This window comes from Pituophis catenifer, unplaced genomic scaffold (genome assembly GCF_029215685.1).
Source record: "Pituophis catenifer annectens isolate HBS135680 unplaced genomic scaffold, rPitCat1.0.hap2 SCAF_9, whole genome shotgun sequence".
In the NCBI taxonomy this organism is placed as follows: Eukaryota; Metazoa; Chordata; class Lepidosauria; order Squamata; family Colubridae; genus Pituophis; species Pituophis catenifer.
Genome location: NW_027256889.1, coordinates 8,897,148 through 8,921,275, shown reverse-complemented (window position 1 = coordinate 8,921,275; position 24,128 = coordinate 8,897,148). Strand labels below are relative to the sequence as shown.

Sequence of the window (24,128 nt, the reverse complement as noted above, 5' to 3'; positions counted from 1 at the left end):
TTGCGCAGGGGGCCGGATGAACAAGGCTTGGTGTGTGTGTATATGTGTGTGTGTGTGTGTGTGTGTGGTGTGTATGTGTGCGTCTAATTTTGGGAAGTGAAGTCACACAAACCGCCAGGGCTGGTTTCCTATTGGTGTGACCAAGCTTACAAGGCTCTGAAAGTTTTTTTTTGTTTTTTTTTTTAATAGCATTGTTGGCTTAGATGCATTTTTTTCCTCTTCTTGTTCAAATTACAAATGGGTAAGTCAAGAGATTTTTTTGAGACTGAAATGGAAGGGCAAGAGAGACGGCGTGGGGGGGGGGGGAAACAGAGAGGGACGAGGGCCAAAGAAGACCTGTTGTTGTTGTTCTTGTTGAAGGGTCATTTGATTTATTTTTGCAGGAAGCCAGACCAAGAGGGGTGCGCCCTATAAAAGTCAGGAGGACCCAATGCTTGATCTTTAAAGCAAGCATTTTTTTATGGGTTGAAAATTAGCTTCTGGAGTCGGAAAGGCACTGTACACATTCAGAGGTAACTTCTGTCTTAGCCCCCCTGATTTGCGCCATGTTACCCTCTCCAGCTAAAGGGCATTGCTTACAGTGGGGCCTCCTAGATTGAGGACAGGCAAGCCTGAATTGAATTATGTACTGAAATTTAGATCTCAATGAGACCGGAATTGCAAACTGCTTATAAATTCATACTCAGTGATTTCATCTGTAATCCTTGATTCTGTCTCAGCTACGTTACTGAATGCTGTTGCTCTGTTATGCAGTTGGTAGGGAGGTTATTTTAGTCTATTTGGGAGACTAACGTGATAGGTCAGTAAGTGACCTGTGGGCACTCTCACAAAATGGCTGCCACATTGGACCACGGTGTAGCCAATCATGTCACGCTCCATGGTTGGGGAGACAATAGGATGAGATTATTTTTTTATTTATTTATTTATGGCCAGCTTTCTTCCTGCTTTGGATGCTTTTGTTTTATTTTTTTATTATTTTCTATACAGGTGGTCTCTCTTCTCAGCAAAGAAATAACCTGAAATTCCTGAGCTTTTGTTGTTGTTGTTGTTGTCTAGAGATTGTTATGGAGCCTCAAGTAAGGATCTGGTGGCATTCCTATAAAAATGATGTCGAGGCTGGAGCTTTGTTTGGCAGTAGGGTACTTCTCTATTCATTTACTCATGTTTTCTGCTTAATCAAAGGAATTAAAAAATAATAATTGAGGTGGTGTAGAGACATTGACAGACACAATGGGTCAGTGGGCAGGTGAGGACTCATCTAATCCATTTATGAAATCATTTTGTTAGAAAGAAGAATTTCAGTGAAATCCCAGTCAATTTTGTCTGGGTTAGGAAAAAGTTGAGATAAGAGTTTATTCGAAAAGAAAACGGGAGAAGAAGTGAAAATCTTGATTCTCAGAGGGAGACTGTTGTCAGATGTCACATGGACAAGCATGCATTCATATGCAGTCTGTGTCTTTGTTAATTGAGATTAATTGATGTTTAATCAGTAAATTGCCGAACATTGTTGATGTGAATTTTGGATTGGGGTCATTCTAATTAGAATGATCGGATCGGATCCTCTCTCTTTATCCTATGAGCAGGACCAGTTTTTAAATGATCACAGTTAGCTGATTATTCTATCTCGTGCTTCTTCTCTTTGGTCTTCAGTCAAGTCATTGGTTATTTACGTATATGCTGAAGTGGCTTCATAACATAAGAATCTAGAACAAGATCTCTCAACCTTGGCCATTTTAAGATGTGTGGGATTCAATGTCCTGAATTCCCCAGGCAGGTGGCCAAGGTAAGGAAATACTCAGGGGTGGGCTTCAACAATTTTAGCAAGGGGTTCTCTGCCTGGTTGCTGTGTGGGCATGGCCATGGCAGGTGTGGCCTAGTCGACCTCCTGCAGCACGGCGGGGGGGGGGGGGCTTTTTGCCCTCCCTGGGCTCCGGAGGCTTTCCTCGAGCCTCCGATAGGGCAAAAATGGCCTCCCCAGGCTCCAGAGGCCCTCTGGAGGCTGGAAATGGGCCCATTTCCGGCCTTCCTGATCTTCCAGTAGGCCCGTTTTTCACCCTCCCTGAGCCTCCCTGCATGCCTTGCACTTACCTCCATCCAAAACGGACCGAGTGGGGACTCCTGAGGGGGTGGGATGGGGTGGGTGGGGCCAGCCAGGAGTGGGATTTGGGGGGTTCTCCAAACTGCACAGAATCTTAGCTAGAGGTTCTCCCAAACCCTTGTGAACACCCAGCAGCCCACCCCTGGAAATAGAAGCATCAACCAGGCTCTAGACTGCTTTACAATTGACTAGACCAGAAAGTTTGGGCTATATTTTATTGAACAAATCACTATTGGTTAGCCATGTATAATAAGATGACTGTATCTACCTATATAGCATATTTAACCTGATTACGTAATTAATCCATAGTCTGACTTTGCACGTTATCATTCTAAACTAAGCATCTAGACTACATTTGGCCAGCACAAGGGGAATAAGAAAATGAACTCATTATTTAAATTGAGTATGTGGTGCAAATGCAACTATTTGGTTTTTAGCTGACCCAATTAAGTTGACCTCAAGTCATGGTTTAATTAACCTCCATGGGCTTGTCTGCAGAATAAACATATTCAAGCCCCAGCAAACTATGTTATAGATTATTGTGGTATACTGTATGGTTATGAAAATGGAAACCCATTGCAAGAATAATATTGAAATAGAATATGGATGAAACATGTAACAGTGATACCCATTATCATTGGGGCACTTGGTACCATGTCCAAGAATTTTACAAAACACATCAAGAAATTGCAGCTTCCTGCAATAACACCAGCGGAACTGCAAAAAACTGCGCTACTCAGAACATCATATATTTTAAGAAGGTGCTTGGTCGATACCTAGGACGCTGGCAGCAACCCGTATCAACCATCTGAGCCAGTCAATTATATTTGTGATACATTTTTAAATGTTCAGTTTACTGAGTTTCATGTTTAATAAATAAAAGTGTATAAAAATAAAAATAATAATAATTTATAAGGAATACCATGATGAGTATGACTTATGTATGATGTATGTATATTTATATAGATAAACTGGCCATGGGGCAAGAAAGGTACAATTAATAGTCTTTAATTAAATGGTTAACTTAATTATTGTTTGAGTTTTGTTTCAATATTATTTTTCAATGGGTTTCCATTTTTCATAGCCATATTCATCATCATCATTGAATAATAATAACAATAATAGTAACAATGATAACAATAACAACAACAACAACAATAATAATAATAATAATAATAATAATAATAATAATAATAATTTACTTGGTTGATACCTAGGAGGCTGGCAGCAACCCGTATCAATCATTAGTACCAGTCAACCGTATTTGTGACACATTTTTAAATGTTCAGTTGACTGAGTTTCATGTTTAATGAATAAAAGAGATAATAATAATAATAAATAAACTGGATTTACATAATGGATTAAAACTGGACAGCACAAGGGGAGTAAAAATTGAATTAGGGTCTTGGAGCAATACACAAAGAGCTACCTAAATACACAGAAATGTTGAATTTATTAGACCCAAATATCCCAACCTAGCAAAAAACCACCCTACTGGCAACTGGCTATATACTTGGTTAGGATTTGATTGAATCTAATGGAAGATTAACTATAATAATAATCATCATATGCTAAACACAGAAAAAGAGTAAGAAAGAACAAGTCAATATAGGCATGAAACTGGAAAAAGAAAAGAAGATAGAACTACATTTAAAGAAATATAGCTATATCTAAATACATTTAAATAAAGGCAAGAGGAAGATGAAAGAAATGAAAATGGCGGGTGCAACTAAGTGATTGAATCTTTGCCGTCCTATAAATGCCTCTGAGTTTAAGCCAACATCCTTCACTATACCCCCACTATCACATCTTTCTACCTTTCTTACCTCCATTATATCCATATAATGCTTTTCCTTCATCAAAATTTCTCTCAACTCCACCCAACTTTGAATTCTGGTGCCTTTCTGTTCCTCTCAATTCATCCAATCTTCCTTAATTTGTTTTCCAGTTTGATCCTTGTTCATTCTCTCTATATGACCAAACCATTCTCAAGCGTATTCGTTTTATACTGGCCATTATCTTTCGTACTTAATCCACATGAATTCAGCACTCATTCAATAATCTTGACCTTATCTCTTCTTCTTGTTTTTCACATGTACTTCTTAGAAATCCCATGCTAACTGCATTCACCCTACGGAAATGGTACTGAAATGGTCATCGTTTGTCTCTTCTTATAATGGTTTGATAAAGGGGAAGATGCCATGATATGTGTTGTTTATTGTTTCCTGGCCTCAGTGCCAGGCCCTTGTTCTAAACTTCGCTGCTGAAAGCATTCTAGGGGCTGACCATCCAACGATAGACTTCTCTTGTTATGTGAGTGTCTGGTCTTTCATCTCTACAGGAAGGATCTTCTGCAGATACCATCAATTAACAGTTCTGTTTGATGGGCTCCATTGAAAGCATGCTCACTCTGCTACCCCCTGCAGTAGAATACACTCACCAGGCTATGTCTGCACAACATACTTAATTGGGACTGTTATTGTGTGTGCATTCACACAATAAGTTAAACTTGGCAATTTTCACCCGGATTATTATTATTTTTTTCTGATTTAGCATTCTGTGTGCATCCTGGCCAACATGCATCTTGGCCATCAAGTTAATTGGACAATCATTTGTCTGAAATGGTATAGGGTTTCCTAGGGGGGTAACTAGAAGACCTCCAAGATCCCTTCCACCTCTGTTATTCACTTCTGTTCTTAATTACACGTACTTTATTTATTTGTAACTCATTTACAAATGAGAGAATCGTCAGAAGGTTAAGCCCCGTAGAAAAAACAAAACTCACTTTAGAGTTCTCTTTTAGTTATTTGGAATTTGTGCTTTTAAAACTTGGTTTCGGTGGTTTTCTTATTTTTAAGATAACATGTTATGAAACAAATTATCAGCTTTAATGCTTTATGATGCAGCAGCAGCGTACATCAGCATTAACAGTGGTGTTCATAGTCATCCCAATAGTCAAATCTAGGGGTCCCATCCACACACAATGTGGGAAGCTCCGTTAGAATTCATCTTGGTTAGGTTCTCCTGGCTTAGAGCGTTGTGTGAATTCAACCTCTTTTGTTCCTTTGTAGTTGGGTGTTTTTCGTAAATAAAAATAAATGGGTTAATTCAATAATGCTGAGAGATGCAGTGCTACGTTTATTTCTAAATCTGGCGGATCTTTGAAAGCTTCTCGTGTACAGTATTGGTTAGGGTTCTGGATGCCTGTCCTAAATGGCCCATTCAGGGAAAGTAATGCAAATCGTATGTTCTGGCTGCAAGGTTTGTTCCTAACAAACAGAAACTGGTACCCTAGGTGGACCATGCCACCAATCCCCTCCCCTGCCCCCTCAACCGGGATGGGCTTCAAAAATGTTAGCAAGGGGTTCTCTGCCCGGTTGCTGGGTGGATGTGGCCATGGTGGGCGTGGCCTAGTTGGCTTCCTGCACCAGGGCGGGACGCGGGGGTGTTTTTGCCCTCCCCGGGCTCTAAAGGCTTTCCTTGAGCCTTTGGGAGGGCAAAAACAGCCTCCCCAAGCTCCGGAGGCCCTCTGGAGGCTGGAAACGCACCCATTTCCAGCCTTTCCAAACTTCCGGTAGGCCTATTTTTTGCCCTCCCCGAGCCTCCGTGCATGCCCTGCACTTACAGTATCTGCATCCAAAATGGGCTGCGTGGGGACTCCTGAGAGGGGCGGGATGGGTTGGGCGGGGCCAGCCAGGAGTGGGATTTGGGAGTTCTCCGAACTGCACAGAATCTGAGTTAGAGATTCTCCCGAACCCCTGCGAATCCCCAGCAGCCCACCCCTGCCCCTCAACCCCAAAGGCAGGTCCAGGGGATGGTTTGGTAACTGGCAAATATTTTACCCTCTTTTCTATTTCATGTTTTTCAACCATGTTTTGGGAAATAGAGATACTTGATTTCTTCTCTGCCTATCCAGCCAAAGTTTCAGGGATCAGATCAAAGAGAGGCTGCAACATTATCTTGGTTTTTTTTTTTTTAAATAATTTGCTTTTAAGATTTCCCCCTCCCCTAAACAAACAGTGCCCAACTTAACTTGGTGCCTTGGTCATTGCCACTTTCACCTTGTTGGAAAGCTGCCCCCCCGCCCCCCAGACACTTGCTGTCGGCCGAAAAAACCCTCCAGTTTTCCAACTTAGGCAGAGCAAAGGGACAGTTTCTTTTCTTTTCTATGTTCTCCTCCTCCTCCTCCTCTTTTTCTACTACTTTTCTGAGCTCCGTTGCACCTGGTTTGTGCTTCGTGGTTAGGCGTGGGGGCCCTGAGGTTTCCGGTTGCTGTTGTGCACTCCTTGTCTCAACGCTGGGGCTGATTGCACAATCTCACATCATATTTTCGGAGGCTGGCGTACCCACCCACCCACCAACTCACCTCTCTGCCGAGATTCCCTGTAAGGGGCACAGAATGGAGCGCCCTCAAACTCAATAGGCGCCGTGAGCCTACACATAAGAGGCGTTCTTCTGAAGGATCATTGGGGCAGCTGGAGGGGCCTGTTCATGGGATGAGGATGGAGAGCAAATAGGTTCTTTGGAGGTAAGGTGGCCGGATTGCAGATTTCATGAAAGACAGAGGTGCACAAACCCCAGGACTATAAGTAGCCTCCAACTCCTCCTTCAGTTGCCACTGAACTGCACATTTCAGTTTGACAGATGCTTCCTTTAAATACTTGATTTCATTGGAATTACAATGAAATCAGATTTATTTGTGGACTGATGTCACCCACAACTTTGTCCTATCTACTCTGGGGGAATCAAGCCTCCACAGGACATCATACCCAGGCCAAAGTTAGGCACCCTTGATCTTGAATAAGGCTTGCCCAGATGGCGTTGAACTACAGTGGTCTATCATCCTTGCCCAGGTAGCGATGTGGGGATGGGTGGGTTTGCAGTCCAGGTGATTTAGTGAGGACCAGATTGGGAAAGGTGAATTGAGACTCAGATGTGGAGCTAGTTTCTGGCTCAATTGGGGGGTGGGGGTGGGAACAAGCTTGTTGGGTGGGGAGCTTTTTTGTTGTTCCTTGCCCAATCTCAAGCCATTACCCAATTCTGTGGGTTTGTGGTTTAGGGCTGTTTAAGTACAAGGGGAATGGCTTCTCTATGGGTTGGGAAACTCTGCCACTCATTGCTTGTCATAGAGAAAAGTGTGCATGGGAGAAAGTGTGGTCAACATGGCCAAAATCAAGCTATTTGGTTTTAATTGCACGGCAATTAACACCACAATGCAACTAGACTCTGTTCTGTTATTTTTTAAAATGCTTGTCCTACCCACCACTCCACTCCTGTTCCTCAGTACAAGTAACCCTCATGTTAGGAAGGTGCTTGTTAGCATCTAAGTGCGGGGAGAATATCTTGCTTTTGTGAGTAAATATCTGGAGATTTCCCTTAAGGAGCAGTTGGGTTTCTTCTATTGGAAGTACCTGAATTCAGTTGGGTGTAGGATAGGCACAGCTGGCTCACATGCCCTCCCATGTTATGATTCTGATCCAATCCTCTTCTCCTTGCTGGTATTTGTTAAGCTCAGCTCTCCTCTCCTTTGGTCCAGCGTGTAAGTACAACTGTAGGGTTGGTCAACTTAGTTCCTTCTAGGGCTGTGTTGAATTCAAGCTCTCCCTCCCTTGAACTTGCACATCTTGTTGAGAATTGTGATCCGGCAGCTTAGGAAGAGCTTTCTAAGTGTGTTACTCTTTGACCGGTCTTCTTTCAGCATCCTAGATGAACAGTGCTTATGCTCTGAGGAATAATAAACCCGGCTTAGAAGGCGTTTGACTCAGTTGAGAAAATTCGGCTTTTTCTGGCTTAGAGCAGGCCTTGGAGGAAGTCACGGTGTCTCCTTTTAAGATTGATCGGAGTTGGGAGGACCAGCATTGCTTAGAAGATTTGGTGAACTGTTTTGTGTTCCTGAGAGATAAACATCCCAGCTCTGCTTCCTCTCACGACCTTCCTTCTGTCTCTGAAATTTGGCCACCTGGTCGCCCCTCGGGGATTGCAAAGTCGTGATATAGACACTCTATCTTTCCCCCCTCTCGCTCCCTGTCCCTTTCACACACGTTGGCTGTGCTGACATGGAAAATCTGTCTGCCCCCCCTCTGCCTCGCCCTCCCCTCAAAAACACAGCATAAGTCACGAAACCTGCTCCTTTCTTCAACCAATGGGAGCAAAGTAGTACAAGGATATGAATACAGAGAGAAAAGGTGGGTGGGTGGGCGGGTGGGGGAAATGGCAGAGAGACCCCTGGCAAGGGATAAGCGCCGGCCAATACTTTTACGAGGAAAGCAGCAGAAGCCAATTGGTCCGAGATACTCCTAGGTGTAACTATTCTTCTCCCAACTTCATAGTCCAAGGAGCAGAAGATATTTTGTGCCACTCAAACTTTGGGATTTCTTTACCTGCAAGAAATTTCTCCAAGCAAGCCGGCCATCCCGTAAGAGACCCCTGCAAAGCAGTGAGTAAAATCAGGGGTTGAGGCAACTATTGCGTGTTGGAATGATGTGTCTGTATGTGTACAAAATTACATGCAAAAATATGTTCGTTGCCCATAAACTACGTCAGACTTAAATATCTAGTACCTGCAGTCCGATACATGATAAAAGCTATTTAATTTAGCCCACCATAGCCAGGATGCCAAAGAAATGTTTGAGACTGCAAACATCTGGAACATCTGGCTATCATGGCCAAAGGAATTCTGGGAGTTGCCAACAATTTTGGATGATGCTGAGTTAGGGAAACCTGATTCAGTTCATCCTCTTCACTAGAGGTTAAGTGGATCGCCCCCAAATTCTCCCCAATGCGACCTACAGTCTGATTCTAGCTCAGTTTTAATGATTGAATTTAGTTACTGAATAGACCCATTTTCTGGAAAAGTATAATTAGATACATAACATTTAATTTATATTTGTTTGTGTGTTATGAATTTCCATTTTATATACATAAGAATCTTCAATATTTCACAAAATAGTTTTACATAACTGAATATTATATTTATGTATATGTGTGCAAATCTGAATCTATACATAGATAAAATATTTTATGAACGAAGGCAAGCATACATGACCCAGGATCCTGCAAAATATTTTACATCTAGCCGATAAGAGTTTTCAATATTTCTTAGTTTTATATAGTTAGTTTTATAGTTAACTGATGATCAGTTATCAGCTGGAAATGTATCTACATGTATGTGCGCGTTAGATAAGAATTTCCAATATTTCATTAGTTAGTTTTACATGTGAATAATTTATATCATTAAAAAAAATCTGATCATTGTTAAAGTCCGGTTAGCATATAAGTAACAATGGCAACAATCAGCACAGTATAAATCATAAGGTCTGATAAAGAATTACATTAATTTCTGTCCACAGTGAACAACTGATTATTTACACAGATCATTGTAAATTGGACTAGCAAGAGCTTATGTTAAGAGAAACCCATGTTATGAATGCAGTCTAACATTATTATAAAAGTATAAATAATTGAAACATTATTTATGATGTTTTGAAGACAGGCAAGAGCATTTATTTTATTTTTTTGTCAGAAATGAAACTCAGAGGCAGATGGGGCTATAGTCCTGGCTTCAGGCATGGGGTGGGCAGGCTTATTTATGGCTCTCTCCTGATTATTCCACCTTGAGGGATGAAAATGGACCATCCACCTGCTGTCCTGGCATCAATGCTACCAAGTGGGCAGGGTGAGTACAGTTAGGCAGGCCAAGGAAGTGAGTTGAGGATGAATAGAGTAGAGTAGAGTAGAGTAGAGTAGAGTAGAGTAGAGTAGAGTAGAGTAGAGTAGAGTAGAGTAGAGTAGAATAGAATAGAATAGAATAGAATAGAATAGAATAGAATAGAATAGAATAGAATAGAATAGAATAGAATAGAAATTACTTATTGGCCAAGCATGATTGGACGCACAAGGAATTTGTCTCCGGTGCATAAACTCTCTGCGTACATGCAATATAAAATGATAATGCTTCATTTTGTTTGAGTTTGCAAACTCAAACAGAAGCAATTCCCTAGCTATCTGCATTCAAGAAACAAAATCATACTAGTATGAATAAACATAGATAAAATAAATCAGAATTGCCTAGGTATTTTGCCAGAGTTATACAGTGAGCCCTATCTCCCTACAGAAAGAGTACAGTAATAGGACTTGCCTTCTCCACAATGGCACAATTAGCTCATAAGGATTATTTTTAGCATTCTCCAAAGAAGCTAATATTTGATAAATCCAGAAGTTCCCTTAACCCTACAGTATCAGTTCCTAATGCGTAAACTTGATTTAATGGTACTGTAGTTACTACTACTAAATACTGCTAAAACTCTCATTGTGTTTATCCGTTTGTCTACATGTACCCTAAGGTTGGCCCAAACTTTGCATCTTGTTGCAACTATTTTTTGATCCGGCTATTTAAAATTGGCTAACTTAAAGAAGGTGTAAAAAAATCTGGGACCCATTACTTCTGTGGGATTGAAATTCTCATGATGATCAGTTTTGCTCATAAAGGTGCAGCCATTGCAGTGTTGCCGGAGTTACGTAATTGTGATTTTCATCACTCTCTGTCAGCTTCCCACAAGCAAAGTCAATGGGGAAGTCAGCAGGAAGTCAGAAGTTGCTCCCAGAGCTTTTTTTCCCCCCTCCTATAGTCATTCTGTTTATTTGTTTAGGTAAATAAATATTGACTTATCAGTGAAGTTTGCTTGCCCCTACAGTCATTTTTCTATTTATGATACATACCCTGCTACAGGAGTGTCAAACTTAAGACTTATAGACTTTTAAAGTGCTTAGATCTGGCCCGCGGGGCCACCATGGAAATAGCAAAGGACCAGCCCGCGGTGCCTCTGCCAGTGAAAATGAAGCTCGGGAGGGCCTCATGCGATCCGCCCAGGATCTGTTTTCGGCCACGACAACCTCCTGCAGCCCTCTACCAACCAAAACAGAGCCCAGGGAGGCCTGCCCAGGGAGACCCACCTGGGCTCCATTTTCACTGGCAGAGGGCTGCAGGAGGCCATCGTGGTGACATCGAGCTGGCCACGGCCGTCCTGGTCCCTGAGGTCAAACACAACACTGATGTGGCCCTCAATGGTTCTTCATATGTTTTAGCCTCCAGTCTCCTAATTATCTTTGTTGCTTTTCTCTGCACTCTTTCGAGAGTCTCCACATCTTTTTTACGTTGTGGTGACCAAAACTGGATGCAGTATTCCAAGTGTGGCCTTACCAAGGCATTATAAAGCAGTATTAAGACTTCATGTGGTATTTGTCTCTATCCAGATATGGAGTCCTGGCAAGAAAGCTGGAGGGATAACCCGGTGCAAATGGTCCCTGTTGGAGCAGAGATTGAAGGAACAGGTAAGTGATGCTTTTATTTGTTTTGGGAAAACGAAACCACAATTTTGTCTTGTTTTTTGTCAGGCCACTAAGTTGGCCTTGGTAAGTCCTTGCACGTCTGATACAAACAGAGGAAACATGTGGGGCATGTCTTCTTCTTCTGGAATTCTTGCCAAATCCTTCCCCAGCTGTGGCCACATGTTTGTAAGTAGATGTGCAACTGGAAAGCAAGGGATGTCTGCCTATGCTTCACTCTGGGACATATGACCAGGAGGGATGAAGGAGGAAAGCTGAGAATGGAAGAGTCATCTCTTTTTTAGAGTGGCTGCTCAAATGGATCAACTACAGGATTGCAACCCGGATATGGTGGGAGTTTCTCTAAAGCTCACAGCTGTTTTTGGTGCATTTAAAAACTTTGCTTTTGTCCTTGCCTGGCTTCTTTTCACCCCAAATTTGGACCGCTTCTGTTCACCTTTTGGAGACTTACCATGCTGATAAAACATAGACAGATAGATAGATTTTTCCGGAACGCCATCACTCTGCTTAACAACTAATTCCCATCAATCAGGCTATTGCTAATTCCAGCAATGAGTCTGGGTCAGTGGTGAAATTCAATTTTTTTTACTACCCGTTCTGTGGGGCGTGGCTTGGTGGGCGTGGCAGGGAAAGGCTACTGCAAAATCTCCAGGGGAAGGATACTGCAAAATCCCCATTCCCCCCCCACTCCTGGAGGAAGGATGTTGCAAAATTTCCATTCCCACTCCACTCTGGGACCAGCCAGAGGTGGCATTTGCCGGTTCTCCGAACTACTCAAAATTTCCGCTACCTGTTCTCCAGAACCTGTCAGAACCTGTTGGATTTCACCCCTGGTCTGAGTGCATAGTAAAAGAATATGAACACTTCTTACATTCTTTTTTCTCTCTTTACATTCCACAAGACTTTTTGGAAGAGTACAGGAAGATTTTCCAAGATGATTTTGGTGACATAGGTTCCTGGTTTCTACCAGAAAATGAGATGGAGCAGCAGCTGCCAAGCTGGACTGGTGGAAGTTACCTTGCTGAACTGGAAGGCTTTGAGAAGACAGTGCCAATCCATGAATCCCTTGGCTTAAAAGGTAACTAGCATCCTGGTCAGCAGAGGAAGTTGGGATGCGGTCCCAGCATTAGCATCCCGAATTATTTATCCAACTATAAGAATTCCACCTTTATTTTAAGAGGGTGCACGAATCTGCATTTTTCCTCTTCCCTTTCCATCTCTCCTTTCTTTTCTCTTGAATCTCTTGAATCCATTACACAGTTTGAAAATTCAAACAGGAATGATTTTATTTTCTTTCTCTTTTTTAAGGCTTTCTTTTAGACATTAAACAAATCTGAAAGGAAGAGATTAAACAAAATTAAGAATAGTGAAGAGATTAAACAAAATTAAGAATAGGTTCATAGAGATTTGAAGTTGATTGTTGCTAAACATTCTCTTTAACCATAAAGCAGTATTCTAATTTTAATAGGAATATGACTGATGGATATTCTTTTTTCAAATATACATTATTAAATGCTTGCAAAAAATATATATATTTGTAACTGTATCAAAGTTGAAAGTTACTCTTTCCCTATTTTTTTTTTTTATTCTTGGCACTTTTTCTCTCCTTATTTTCAGTAATCATGAATAGTTGTCTTCATCAAATCCCAAAATTTAAAAATTTCATTTATTTCCATTTCAAGCAAGAAGTTCAAAAAAGGTCTCCAGAGTTTTCTTCTCTTTAATCGAAGTTTTTAGTTTTGCCATTTCAGCCAGCTCCATTAATTTCATCCTCCATTCTTCCATTGTGGGAATCTGAAGCTCCTTCCATCTCCGTACTTACAAAAGTCTTGTTGCTTTATCATATATAGAAATAAAGTCTCATGTTTTTCTCAAGCTGTTTATCCATAGGTTTTCAAGAAATCATCTATGAATTATCCTAAGTGTCAATTTAGCAGTGGAGTTATAAGCAGCAGAAAATGCACCATCCCTAACACCATACACCATCACTGTAAGAATAAACATGAATGGAATTATCTCTTTTTCTTTTGAGGTTTTCCTGAATACACCAAGACTATTGTGGAATTGAAACAGGTTTCTTCTGATCCAGACTACAGGGAACCGTACCATGGTGGTGAGTTTTGGTTGATATTTGGAAAGGGTTGTGGCCCACCAGCGGCCAGCAGAGCTGGCAGCAGATTCAGACAGTGAGGAGGTTGGGGAGGAACGTGGGCCAGTCCTGGAGTCCTGGGAAGGCTCGGACGAAGACTCTGAGTTGGAGGCAGAGAGGGGGCCAAGGCCATAGTTCTTTGCTGCCTCCGGAGTCTGACATCAGCAAGGCAGAAGAACAGCAGGAGCCTGTTCCCAGTGTGTGCATGCACAGAGCTGCCAGAACACAGGAACAATTAAGAAAACAGGGTCGATTTGGGAGTAAGGCTTGGAGATGATTGGCCCCTCCCATAAGACATAAAAGGAAGCGAACAGGATGTGAGCTTTTGCAGGAAGCAATTAGTGCATCTGGTCAGTAAAAGCTTTGGAAAAGTTCTGTTTGACTCTGTGCCAAGTTTGGCCTTGCCCTGCATGTGGCAATTAGTTCTCTGGCAGCATTCCAAGGGAGATAAGGTGGGTGTTTGTAAACACTCCCCTGAAAGACTGTTTGAGAAGCCTTTTGGACTGGGAATGACAATAATTCACAGCCGTATGAATAAAAGAGGTTTGCCGGGACTAAGATTGTGCTGTATACTTTCTAAGGAAGTCTAGGTCAGAACAGAAGGAGAGAGTGGGGAGTAGAGAAAGCTAGTGGCACTAAGGAGAAATATTTGTGCTTTCTGAAGTGTCACAACTATCAAATTCTCATTTATCAAAATTCATTTATTTATTAAACACATTTAACGTGGCTGCCAAACTCACCACATGGTGACTCAAACCTCACTGAAAGTTGATTCAAACTTCAGTGTTTGGAATATTTAAAGCAGAACAGATGCTTACTTTTGACTCAATTTTTGTAGCTCATGTGGCAATTTATATGGTGTTGGCCGTGATTCTTGATATTTATCCTTGCTTAAAGCTCGACAGTGACTTTTAGTAATCTAGGCACTATATTCAGCCATTTATTAACAATGCAGTTTAAAATTATAACCTCCTTGAGATTTTTAGACCCCCTATTTTTGTGCTTTATTTTTTTATCTTCTTGACCGTTTTTTTTTTTTGCATTTATGTTTATGTGTTTTCTTTAAAAACCTAAAAAAAATATCAAAACGAAACAAAAAGTTTTAACTTTTCATTGAATTATTATATTGCAGAAGCCTAAAGAGCACCAGAGAGTGAAACATAAAAATATAGAAGGCAAAATAATAATAATAATAAAAAGAACAAAGTAAAAATGTTGCAACAAAGAATTTGATGGCACAATCTCTTCATTCTTTTTCCCCAACCAGTAACCTTCAGTTAAATATTAAGTCCAGCTGCCTTTTGAATGGTACTTTTGGGACATATAAATATTTATGCTATACTTTTAATATTTAATAATAAACATTGGGCATGTTTGCTCATATCTGTTTAAATCATTTCATTTGTGTTTTTTTTTTTAGTTAGCCACTTTACTTATTTTTCTTGGAAGCCATATTGCAAATATCTAAATTTGCTTTGCTAGTAACGTGACTTATATACAGGGTTGGGCTGCTGGGGGTTTGCTGGGGTTCGCTGGGGTTCAGGAGAACCTGTAGCTAAGATTCTGTGCAGTTTGGAGAACCCCCAAATCCCACTCCTGGCTGGCCCTGCCCGCCCTGCCCCTCCCCTCCCAGGACTCCCCACACAGCCTGTTTTGGATGCAGGTAAGTGCAGGGCGCACTTACGGAGGCTCGGGGAGGGCAAAAAAACAGGCCTATTGGAAGTTCAGGAAGGCCAGAAATGGGCCTGTTTCCAGCCTCCAGAGTGCCTCTGGAGCCTGGGGAGGCCGTTTTCACCCTCCCGGAGGCTCGAGCCCAGGAAAGGCAAAAACGCCCCCCCCCCCCCATGGTGCAGGAGGCTGACTAGGCCACACCCACCATGGCCACGCCCACACAGCAACCGGGCAGAGAACCCCTTGCTAAAATTTTTGAAGCCCACCTCTGCTTATATAAAGGAATCATTCCCGCTTAAATTTGGTTCTATTATAACTATATACTGTATCTTATCCATCATTGCACATTCAGTGAAGGAGAAAGATTTCTTTAGGCTCAGTACGTTTCTATGAATCGTTATGAAAATGGTACAGTTAAGAAAGAATACCTTACATGTACCTGTTTAAAGGGAAGTGAAATGGGCTATGTCACAAGTCCTTGTGGGTATTTCTTAGTGCATGAACGCAATGACTTTGGCAAGCTGGCATATGTGTTTTGGGAGGATTAAACAAACAAAGGAACTTTTCCCCTTTTAAAAACATCCTGTGCACTTCTGTTTGAAATTAATTAAATTGATCAGGGCCTTAGAGTAAGATAGAGTAGAAACAACATCACAGCGCAATGCAAATTGCCTCCCTGTGTCAACTTGACACAACTGGGAGTTAAAGCAACAAGAGGAAGCAACTTAAAGTTGTTAAAGCAATTTTGCCGAAATGTTGTAAGGCTGCCAGTCATCAGCCTTCCCCAAAAACGTTCCCCTTTAGAAAGGTTAGACTATCAGTCCCATGGTTCCTTGCCAGCACAACTCTCTGGAAATTATGGAAATTGGCACATGTATCTGAAATGTGGATGAGGAGTAGGTGGAATTAAAAAAAAAAAAACCCAACTACTGTGCTACTACAACAGGAATATTGCCATATTTGTAGGTATAGCATAAAAGACAATTTTCATTATATGTGGTTATGAGAATTCTTCTGAAGTTTCCCAGACAAGGCACTTATCAGAAGTCACTAGTCTAATTTATCAGAGAGATGGAAAGCTATAGAGTTGGAATCAGAGGTGGGTTTCAGCAGGTTCTGACCTGTTCTGGAGAACCGGTAGCGGAAATTTTGAGTAGTTCGGAGAATCAATAGTAAAAATTCTGACTGGCCCTGCCCCCATCTATTCTCTGCCTCCAAGTCCCAGCTGATCGTGAGGAAATGGAGATTTTGCAGTAACCTTCCCCTTGAGTGGGGAGGGAATGGAGATTTTGCAGTATCCTTCCCCTGGAGGGGAGTAGGAATGGAGATTTTACAGTATCCTTCCCCTGCCATGCCCAACAAGCCACGCCCACCAAGCCATGCCACACCCACCAAGCCACACCCACAGAACCGGTAGTAAAAATCTATCACTGGTTGGAATGGGTTAGAAGATGATCTAATCCAACCTTCCGCAATGTGTAGGAGAATCAGTTAAACCATCAGAATCACAGTAGAGAGCTGGAAGGGACTTTGGAGGTCTTCTACTCCAGCCCCATGCTCAGGCAGGAGACGCTATGGCCTGCCCTATACCATTTCAGATAAGTGACTGTCAGGCTCTTCTTAAAAACCTCCAGTGATGAAGCTGTACTTCAACATCCATTTAAGAGAGAGAGGTGAGAAGACCCTGAATTCCTTCAGTGTCTTTTGACTCTTAGTACCAGAAGTGGTCTTCCTTCTGAGACTGGCGCCTGAGGAATTTTATAACCTGGAATTCTTGCCTCCTATAGACACCTATGCTTATAGATAGGCACAAGCAATGGTGGGATTCAGCCGGTTCGGGCCGGTTCAGGTGAACCGGTAGTTAACTTGCTGGCTGGCCGCTTCCCTTCCCTTCCCACCCCTTCCAAGCGTCCCCACACGCCCCATTTTGCTCTCAGGTAAATGCAGGGAGGCCTCCTAGGCCCAAAACAGGGCGCACCCCCCCCACGCCCCGTTTTTGCTCCCAGGAGGTTTCAGGAAGGCCTACTAGACCCAAAACGGGGTGCGGGAGGGGCGGTGCATTCCCCCCCAGCCCATTTTTGCTCCTAGGGGGGTGCAGGAAGGCCTACTAGACCCAAAACGGGGTGCGGGAGGGGCGGTGCATGCCCCCCAGCCCATTTTTGCTCCTAGGGGGGTGCAGGAAGGCCTACTGGATCCAAAACGGGGTGCGGGAGGGGCGGTGCATCCCCCCCAGCCCATTTTTGTTCCTAGGGGGGTGCAGGAGGCCGAGTGCTGCCTGTCACACCCCTGGCCACACCCACCAAGCCACACCCACAGAACTGGCAGTAAAAATTTTTGAATCCCACTACTGTATGCAAGAAAAATGGTTAGGATTACCATTCTCCCATGATTCTGATGACACCTGTACCTTGAATCTCCTGCAGCTTCAAGAATGGTGCTCCAACAAGACAGTGTCCTCCACAGCCTCGAGGGCTCCACCTGCCTCCCGGTTGCTCCTCAGCCTTGCTTTGTTCGGTATCCCGATTCTCCTGGAGAACAGGTGTCTTCTGCTCAGCTTCCTCCCAGAGATCAGCAAGAACAGCAGAAGGAAGGTAAAAACTCAGTTTTGCACGACTTTGCATAATTTCTGTCCCCCAAACTACCCTTCAAGTTCCTGAATTTTTTTTTTTTTTTTAAAAAAACTCATTTTCAACATGCTTTAGAATTTGTTTTGGGTGCTGTTTCTCAGCTTGCATTATCATTTTGCATGTGTGTGCATGTTTGTCTTTCTTTCATTTTCATTTCGGCATTTTCACAACGTCAGGGCCAGTGGGCGGGGCCTCCTGCTGGTTTTATTACCGGTTCTATAGAACCGGTGCCAACCGGGGACAACCCACCACTGAATCGGATGGAGTTTTGTGAGTTCTAGAATAACCTGAACCATAAACCAACCAACCAATCATGTGCTGCGTTAATTTATTTAATTTTATTTATTTTATTTTATTGAATTTGTATACCGCCTTACTCCCGAAGGACTCAGGGCGGTGAACAGCCATAGAATAAGACATATAAATACAAAAATTTAAAATAGAATAAAAACGAATTAAATAATTTGGGGGAACAAATTTAAAACCCCAATAATTTAAAACCAAATTTAAAATTTCCATTTAAAAAGGGGAAAAGACTTAGGTCAGGCCAGCTTGATGAAATAAGAAAGTCTTAAGCGTGCGACGGAAGGTACGCAGATCCGGGATCCTCCGTATCTCCGGGGGGGAGCTCGTTCCAGATAGTAGGTGCCCCCACAGAGAAGACTCTCCCCCTGGGGGCCGCCAGTCGACATTGTTTGGCCGACGGCACCCGGAGGAGCCCCTCTCTATGGGAGCGTACTGGTCGGTGGGAGGCTATTTGTGGTAGCAGGCGGTCCCGTAAATAACCAGGTCCTAAGCCATGTTAAAAAAGAAGTTTAGATGCACGATTTGCACCATACACTATTGGGCCTTTAAGGCAGTGGCCCCCAACCTTTTAAGCACCAGGGATGGTTCTGTGGAAAGTGATTCTTCCGTGGGTGGGGGGGGGGAACGTGGTTTCATGTACTGCCTGCATCCTGCGGATGGGGCTTCATTTGTTTTCATAACCTGGTTTCTGCCATGTTGTGGACCGGTGTCGATCCATGGACCAAGACTTGGGACCCCCTGCTTTAAGGAACTGGTTAAAGGGATTGTGTGAATGCAAGCAGTGTATGTGTGTGTGTGTGGTTCTTGTCCTTTGTAAGGTTTTGCTCTTACAGGGATTACTAGCTTTTATGCTTACTTCCCTGATTTTGTTCGCCCATTGTCGTTGCCTCTAGAACATTGGGTTGAGTCCCTTGGCCCCGATTCAGGCAGCCAATCCAGTGCCTTGGATAGCGATTCTTGTCAATGCGATTCACCAATCAGGAGCCAGAAAAAACGGGAACGCAGAGACCAGGCTGACAGCAAGAACACCAATACTTCACCTAGAGATCGGGCAGGTAATGTTGACTGGGGGAGCATGGGTTGGGAGACTCCAGAAACCCATAACGCGCTGACACTAAACTTCATGTCTTAAAGGGTCTGGAGTTGCAATGACTTTTTAAATTGCTTGCCCAAACATTAAGGGCAGGTATGATGTTGGCTTCTCAGTGGTGACTCCAAAATTAGGAAATGTCCCGTATTTGGGTATCTGCCATTCTGTTCCTCTGGCTTTGGGTTACAGTCAGGGGTGGGATTCAGCCGGTTCAGGTGAACCAGATGCTAATTTTACATCTGGTTTGCTGAACCGGTAGTTGCAAGGACTGGCTGGCTCTGACCACCCTGCCCCTCCCCTCCCAGGAGTCTCCACGTGGCTCGCTTTGGATGCCAAATAATTCAGTGTCTGTGTGGAGATTCTGGGAGTGTAAAAAATGGGCCTCCTGGAAGTCCGGAAATGGGTGTGTTTTCGCCCTCTGGAGGGCCTCCGGAGCCCGGGGGAGGCCATTTTCACCCTCCTGGAGGCTCGAGAAAGCCTCTGGACCTTGAGGAGAGCGAAAACGCCCCCCCCCCCACCCCTGCCATGGTGCAGGAAGTGAAGTCACATTTATTCAATGCCATTTTGAATGGTCACTGAAGAAATAGTTGTAAGTCAAGGACTACCTGTATAGTATTTTCAATTGTTTGCAGAGAAACACAAGTAATTTAAGCAGCCCATTTTTTTTCCAAAGTCCTTCCTTCCTTCCTTCCTTCCTTCCTTCCTTCCTTCCTTCCTTCCTTCCTTCCTTCCTTCCTTCCTTCCTTCCTTCCGTCAACTCGCAAATCATCCTGGCCTGCCCTTAAATTGCCATAGGCCGGGGAGGATGGGAAAGTGGTGAAACGGCATGGCAGCCAAAGACAGATGCACATTTCATGCTTATCTCTCTCAAGGCTGTATCCCAGGGTTATTTACAGCAGCCGGACGGGGGTGATCTCTACAACCCACGAAATTGCTCCGCTGGCGAATATGTTTGATGACACACTCTGGGGGGGAGGGGGGAAAACAGGATCATAATTGGTGCGTCAATTACATAGGATCTGAAGCTTGGCTCGAGGCTCATGATTTAATTAGGGCATCCGTCAGAACCCTGACAGCAAGCCCGCTCTGACCCTACGTAATTTCCTTCCTTCCTTCCTTCCTTCCTTCCTTCCTTCCTTCCTTCCTTCCTTCCTTCCTTCCTTCCTTCCTTCCCTTCCCTTCCCTTCCCTTCCCTTCCCTTCCCTTCCCCCCTCCCTCTCTTCTTCTTTTTTTTAAGGCTGCCTTTATTTTTAAGTGGCATCTCCTGAAGGCAGTTATTTTTTTTTCTGGTTGCAACGAACAGCTGCGAGGTGCTGTGCTCATGTGAGTCCACATCCCCCTTTCCAAATCACCCGTTCACCTCCTGTTTTTATGGCAGGGGCCGGACCCATTCAATTATGGCGCTTTCTGCTGGAGCTCCTGCAAGATGGCTCCTGCCAAGCCCTCATCCGCTGGACAGGGAACGACTGGGAATTCAAGCTCTGTGACCCACACGAGGTGAGCCCCCCCTCGCCCTCCCTCTCATTTATAGACAACCCACGGTGCCCTTCCCTTGTGGCAAAGAGTCTCTCAGGAATACAGAGATATTGTATTCTCTGTATAATATCATACACGTAATACAGATATTATATCTGTCTGTCTTCAGGATGACATGGTTTTTGTGTTTGTTAAATCAAGTGTTTAGTCCCTAGGAATGTGCAACAGGAATGTGCCCCACCCCCGCACATGCACACGCGGCCCCCCACATGTGCCCCACCCCTGCACATGCGTGGCAGAGGCCCAAAGACCAGCTGGCTGGCGGGAGATGTGCAGGCATGCGCAGCAGAGCAGAACTGGGGCAACGGCTCGTGTGCCATCAGAGAGGGCGCTGCGTGCCACCTCTGGCATGTGTGCCATAGGTTCACCATCACGGGCCTAGCATTAGGGTATATAAACAACCCAGGGCTGAACTTGGTTCCCTCAGCATCCCAATCCCCATATCAAAGACCAGACGTTTCCCGCCATCATGAAGCCAACGGTACAGCGAGTTTAATGGAATCCATCGCCTGTAAAATTCCATCCTTCTCCTAAACCCAGAGAAGAAACATCATGGCCCCATCCACCGTGACCTTCCCTCTCCCTCAAGTGCCAAAATGGTCTTAGCTTCAGTAACCACAATAAAGGTAAAGGTTCCCCTCGCGCATATGTGCTAGTCGTTCCCGACTCTAGGGGGCGGTGCTCATCTCCGTTTCAAAGCTGAAGAGCCAGCGCTGTCCAAAGACGTCTCCGTGGTCATGTGGCCGGCATGACTCAATGCCAAAGGCACATGGAACGCTGTTACCTTCCCACCAAAGGTGGTCCTTATTTTTCTACTTGCATTTTTTAAGTGCTTTCGAACTGCTAGGTTGGCAGAAGCTGGGACAAGTTAACGGGAGCTCACCCCATTACACGGCACTAGGGATTCGAACCGCTGAACTGCCGACCTTTCGATCGACAAGCTTAGCGCCTTAAGCCACTGAGCCACCGCGTCCCTCTAGTAGGCATAATAGGCAAAGGCAATGCAGCATTATCTGGGCACAAGCCACAAGGAGCAACGCTTGAGTAAGGACTCGGGCTAAAATGGGCTTCTGGTTATCAGTATCAATGGACTGCTTACTCCTTCCTCCCCCCTCTCATTTCCTGCTAGGTGGCCAGGCGCTGGGGCAAGCGTAAGAACAAGCCCCGCATGACGTACGAGAAACTGAGCCGGGGGCTGCGTTACTATTACCACAAGAACATCATTCACAAGACCAGCGGGCAGCGTTACGTCTACCGCTTCGTTTGCGACATCCAGGGCCTGCTGGCCGAATTGGATAAGAAGTTGCAGATTTAGCACGCAACCGTCTTAAAAAAAAAAGAGAGAACCTTTTCTTCATTCCTTAACGCACCAAAACCTCGGAAGAGAAAGCAGGACCGGCTCCCTCGGTGAAGACTCTGGTCTCCTTTTAAGCTACGTCTAAAACAAGAAGGGGTGTGAGAAATGCTGGCGGTGGGCTGAAGAGTAGGGGGAAGACCCTCTCTGGATGGGGCAGGGCAAACAACCCCCCCCCAAAACAGTGGGATTTTTTTTTCTGGGGGGCGGGGAAGTTATTGCTTTGGTGGGGTGGGGTAGGTAAAAATAATCCCCCCCCCAAAAATAGAATTGGGGTCTTGATCCTAGCTGAAGGCAGGGGGGCAGCCAATCACCCTGGCTAAAAGTGTAGAACGGGGTCTCCAACCTTGGCAACTTTAAGCCTGGAAGAATTCTGGGAGTTGAAGTCCGCCAGGCTTAAAGTTGCCATGGTTGGAGACCCCTGGTATAAAATATTAGCGGAGGTTTGGCAAATGAAAGCATGGCTCTTACTTCTCTTGATTCAAGGAGTAAGAACCGGCAATATTTGATCAGCATGAAATATCTCGATTTTCACAGACATTTTGGAGAAGGAGGATTACCATTCTTGAAGCTATCTGCTCTCCCCCTCCCAACACACACACACACACACACACACACACACACACACACACACTCTCTCTCTCTCTCTCTCTCTCTCCATTCCCCTCCTTCTCCTTTAGGCATTATTAAACCATTTAAAATAGGGCTACGCTTCTCATAGAACGGAAAAAGAGATTCTCCGTAGCTCTTTTGAACTCCTTTTGGTGGTGGTGGTGAGAGGCATGGCCCCTTCCCAATTGCTTGTAAGCAGACCTTAAGTATCTGCTTCCGTTTGTGCCTTCATAAGGAAGACGGGTGAGCTGGCTTTTTAAAAACAGCCGCTGGCTGTTTTTTAAGAGGTCAAAATTATATCCGTCTTCAAGTCAGAAATCTTTGTACATAGCGGTTAGAAAAAAAATGCCGGTTTTCTTTTTGCTGTATTGATTGTAAACTATGTCGGTTCTGAAAGTTGGCGGTTTGGAACCCAAAATAAAGTTTAAAAAAAAAAATCATGTTTTTTAAAATGAAAAAACAATGAATTGATGGACTGAGCGAAGGTAGAATTGTAAGGTTTGATGAATTTTCAGAAGCAGCCTGTTCTGACCCAGCTCTCCAAATACGACAAACTCTCTGTAGCTGAAGCAATGATTCCTTTATTAGGAGTGCTGGCAGCCCTGGCAAAAAGTTTCTCTCAACGCAGGTTAACAAGTCTGTCTGGCAGGGAGATAAATAGTTGCTGCTACATCTATTCATCTCCGCCCCCTGCCTTTTATCCCCAGAGCTAAGGTGGGGCTTCGTTTGCAGCGGTGGCTTTTCCATCCCAAGAACCGGCCCATAGATTTCCATTGCTCTCCTAGGTGTTGTGACCTAGGCTTCCCGAGTCATTAAAACACACGAGTAGTCCCAAAAACCTCTTTTATTGCAACAGCTGTGAATTACGTTCATTCACAGCTGAGTCCCAATTAGTTGCAAAAAGTCCTTCGGGAGAAGTCCTTCGGGATAATCTTTTATCTTTATCTCCCTGCTAAAGACCTACTTGGCAAAGACACACGGAGTCCAGAATCAAACAGAGATGCCGACTGGGAACAGAATTAACAACGTTGCTTTCCTGCAAAGGGCCCACGTGCCTTTGCTGCTCTTTTAAGCCTTCTGGGAGGGGCCAATCATCTCCAGGCCTTACTCCCGAGTCGTCCCTTTTGTTTTAACTGTTCTTGCCTTTTGGCAGCTCTGCGCATGCGCGCACTAGGAAAAGGCTCCTTCTGTTCCTCTGCCTCTCTGCTGTCTGACTCTGGAGGCTCCGGAGTCTGCGCATAACTCCCAGATGGCCCTGGCCCCATCTCTACCTCCAACGCAGAGCCCTCGTCCAGGCCTTCCCCAGACTCCAGGACTGGCCCATGTTCCTCCCCAGCCTC

The 24,128-nt window shown here is 44.1% G+C and overlaps 2 protein-coding genes across 3 annotated transcripts in view; one reads left to right on the top strand and one right to left on the bottom strand.

Moving 5' to 3' along the window:
• Nucleotides 1-879, bottom strand: part of LOC139321348 (retroviral integration site protein Fli-1 homolog) — a 30,834-nt gene extending 29,955 nt beyond the window's left edge. The window contains exon 1 of the mRNA XM_070950019.1: nt 793-879. Within this exon, the coding sequence (XP_070806120.1) occupies nt 793-879 (87 nt within the window). The remainder of the gene's footprint in view (nt 1-792) is intronic.
• ETV2 (ETS variant transcription factor 2) lies at nt 400-23,134 on the top strand. 2 transcript variants are annotated; one of them, XM_070949758.1, is made up of 9 exons: nt 400-512; nt 8,428-8,534; nt 11,351-11,428; nt 12,345-12,521; nt 13,476-13,556; nt 17,687-17,854; nt 19,090-19,251; nt 20,665-20,783; nt 21,952-23,134. In XM_070949758.1, exons 3-9 carry the CDS (start codon nt 11,353-11,355, stop codon nt 22,135-22,137), a joined length of 969 nt encoding a protein of 322 aa, XP_070805859.1. In that variant the 5' UTR covers nt 400-512; nt 8,428-8,534; nt 11,351-11,352; the 3' UTR covers nt 22,138-23,134. The 2 variants fall into 2 exon arrangements, with proteins under 2 accessions (XP_070805859.1, XP_070805860.1); XM_070949759.1 differs by lacking the exon at nt 8,428-8,534.
• Nucleotides 23,135-24,128: the final 994 nt, after the last annotated feature.

What these genes read in the sequence shown, in the direction of transcription:
- ETV2 (XM_070949759.1), top strand. Translation starts at nt 11,353, where the DNA reads ATGGAGTCCTGGCAAGAAAGCTGGAGGGATAACCCGGTGCAAATGGTC. An exon ending in AGCAGAGATTGAAGGAACAG is followed by an intron (nt 11,429 to 12,344) that starts GTAAGTGATGCT and finishes ACATTCCACAAG; the next exon opens with ACTTTTTGGAAGAGTACAGG. An exon ending in GCAAGAACAGCAGAAGGAAG is followed by an intron (nt 17,855 to 19,089) that starts GTAAAAACTCAG and finishes CGTTGCCTCTAG; the next exon opens with AACATTGGGTTGAGTCCCTT.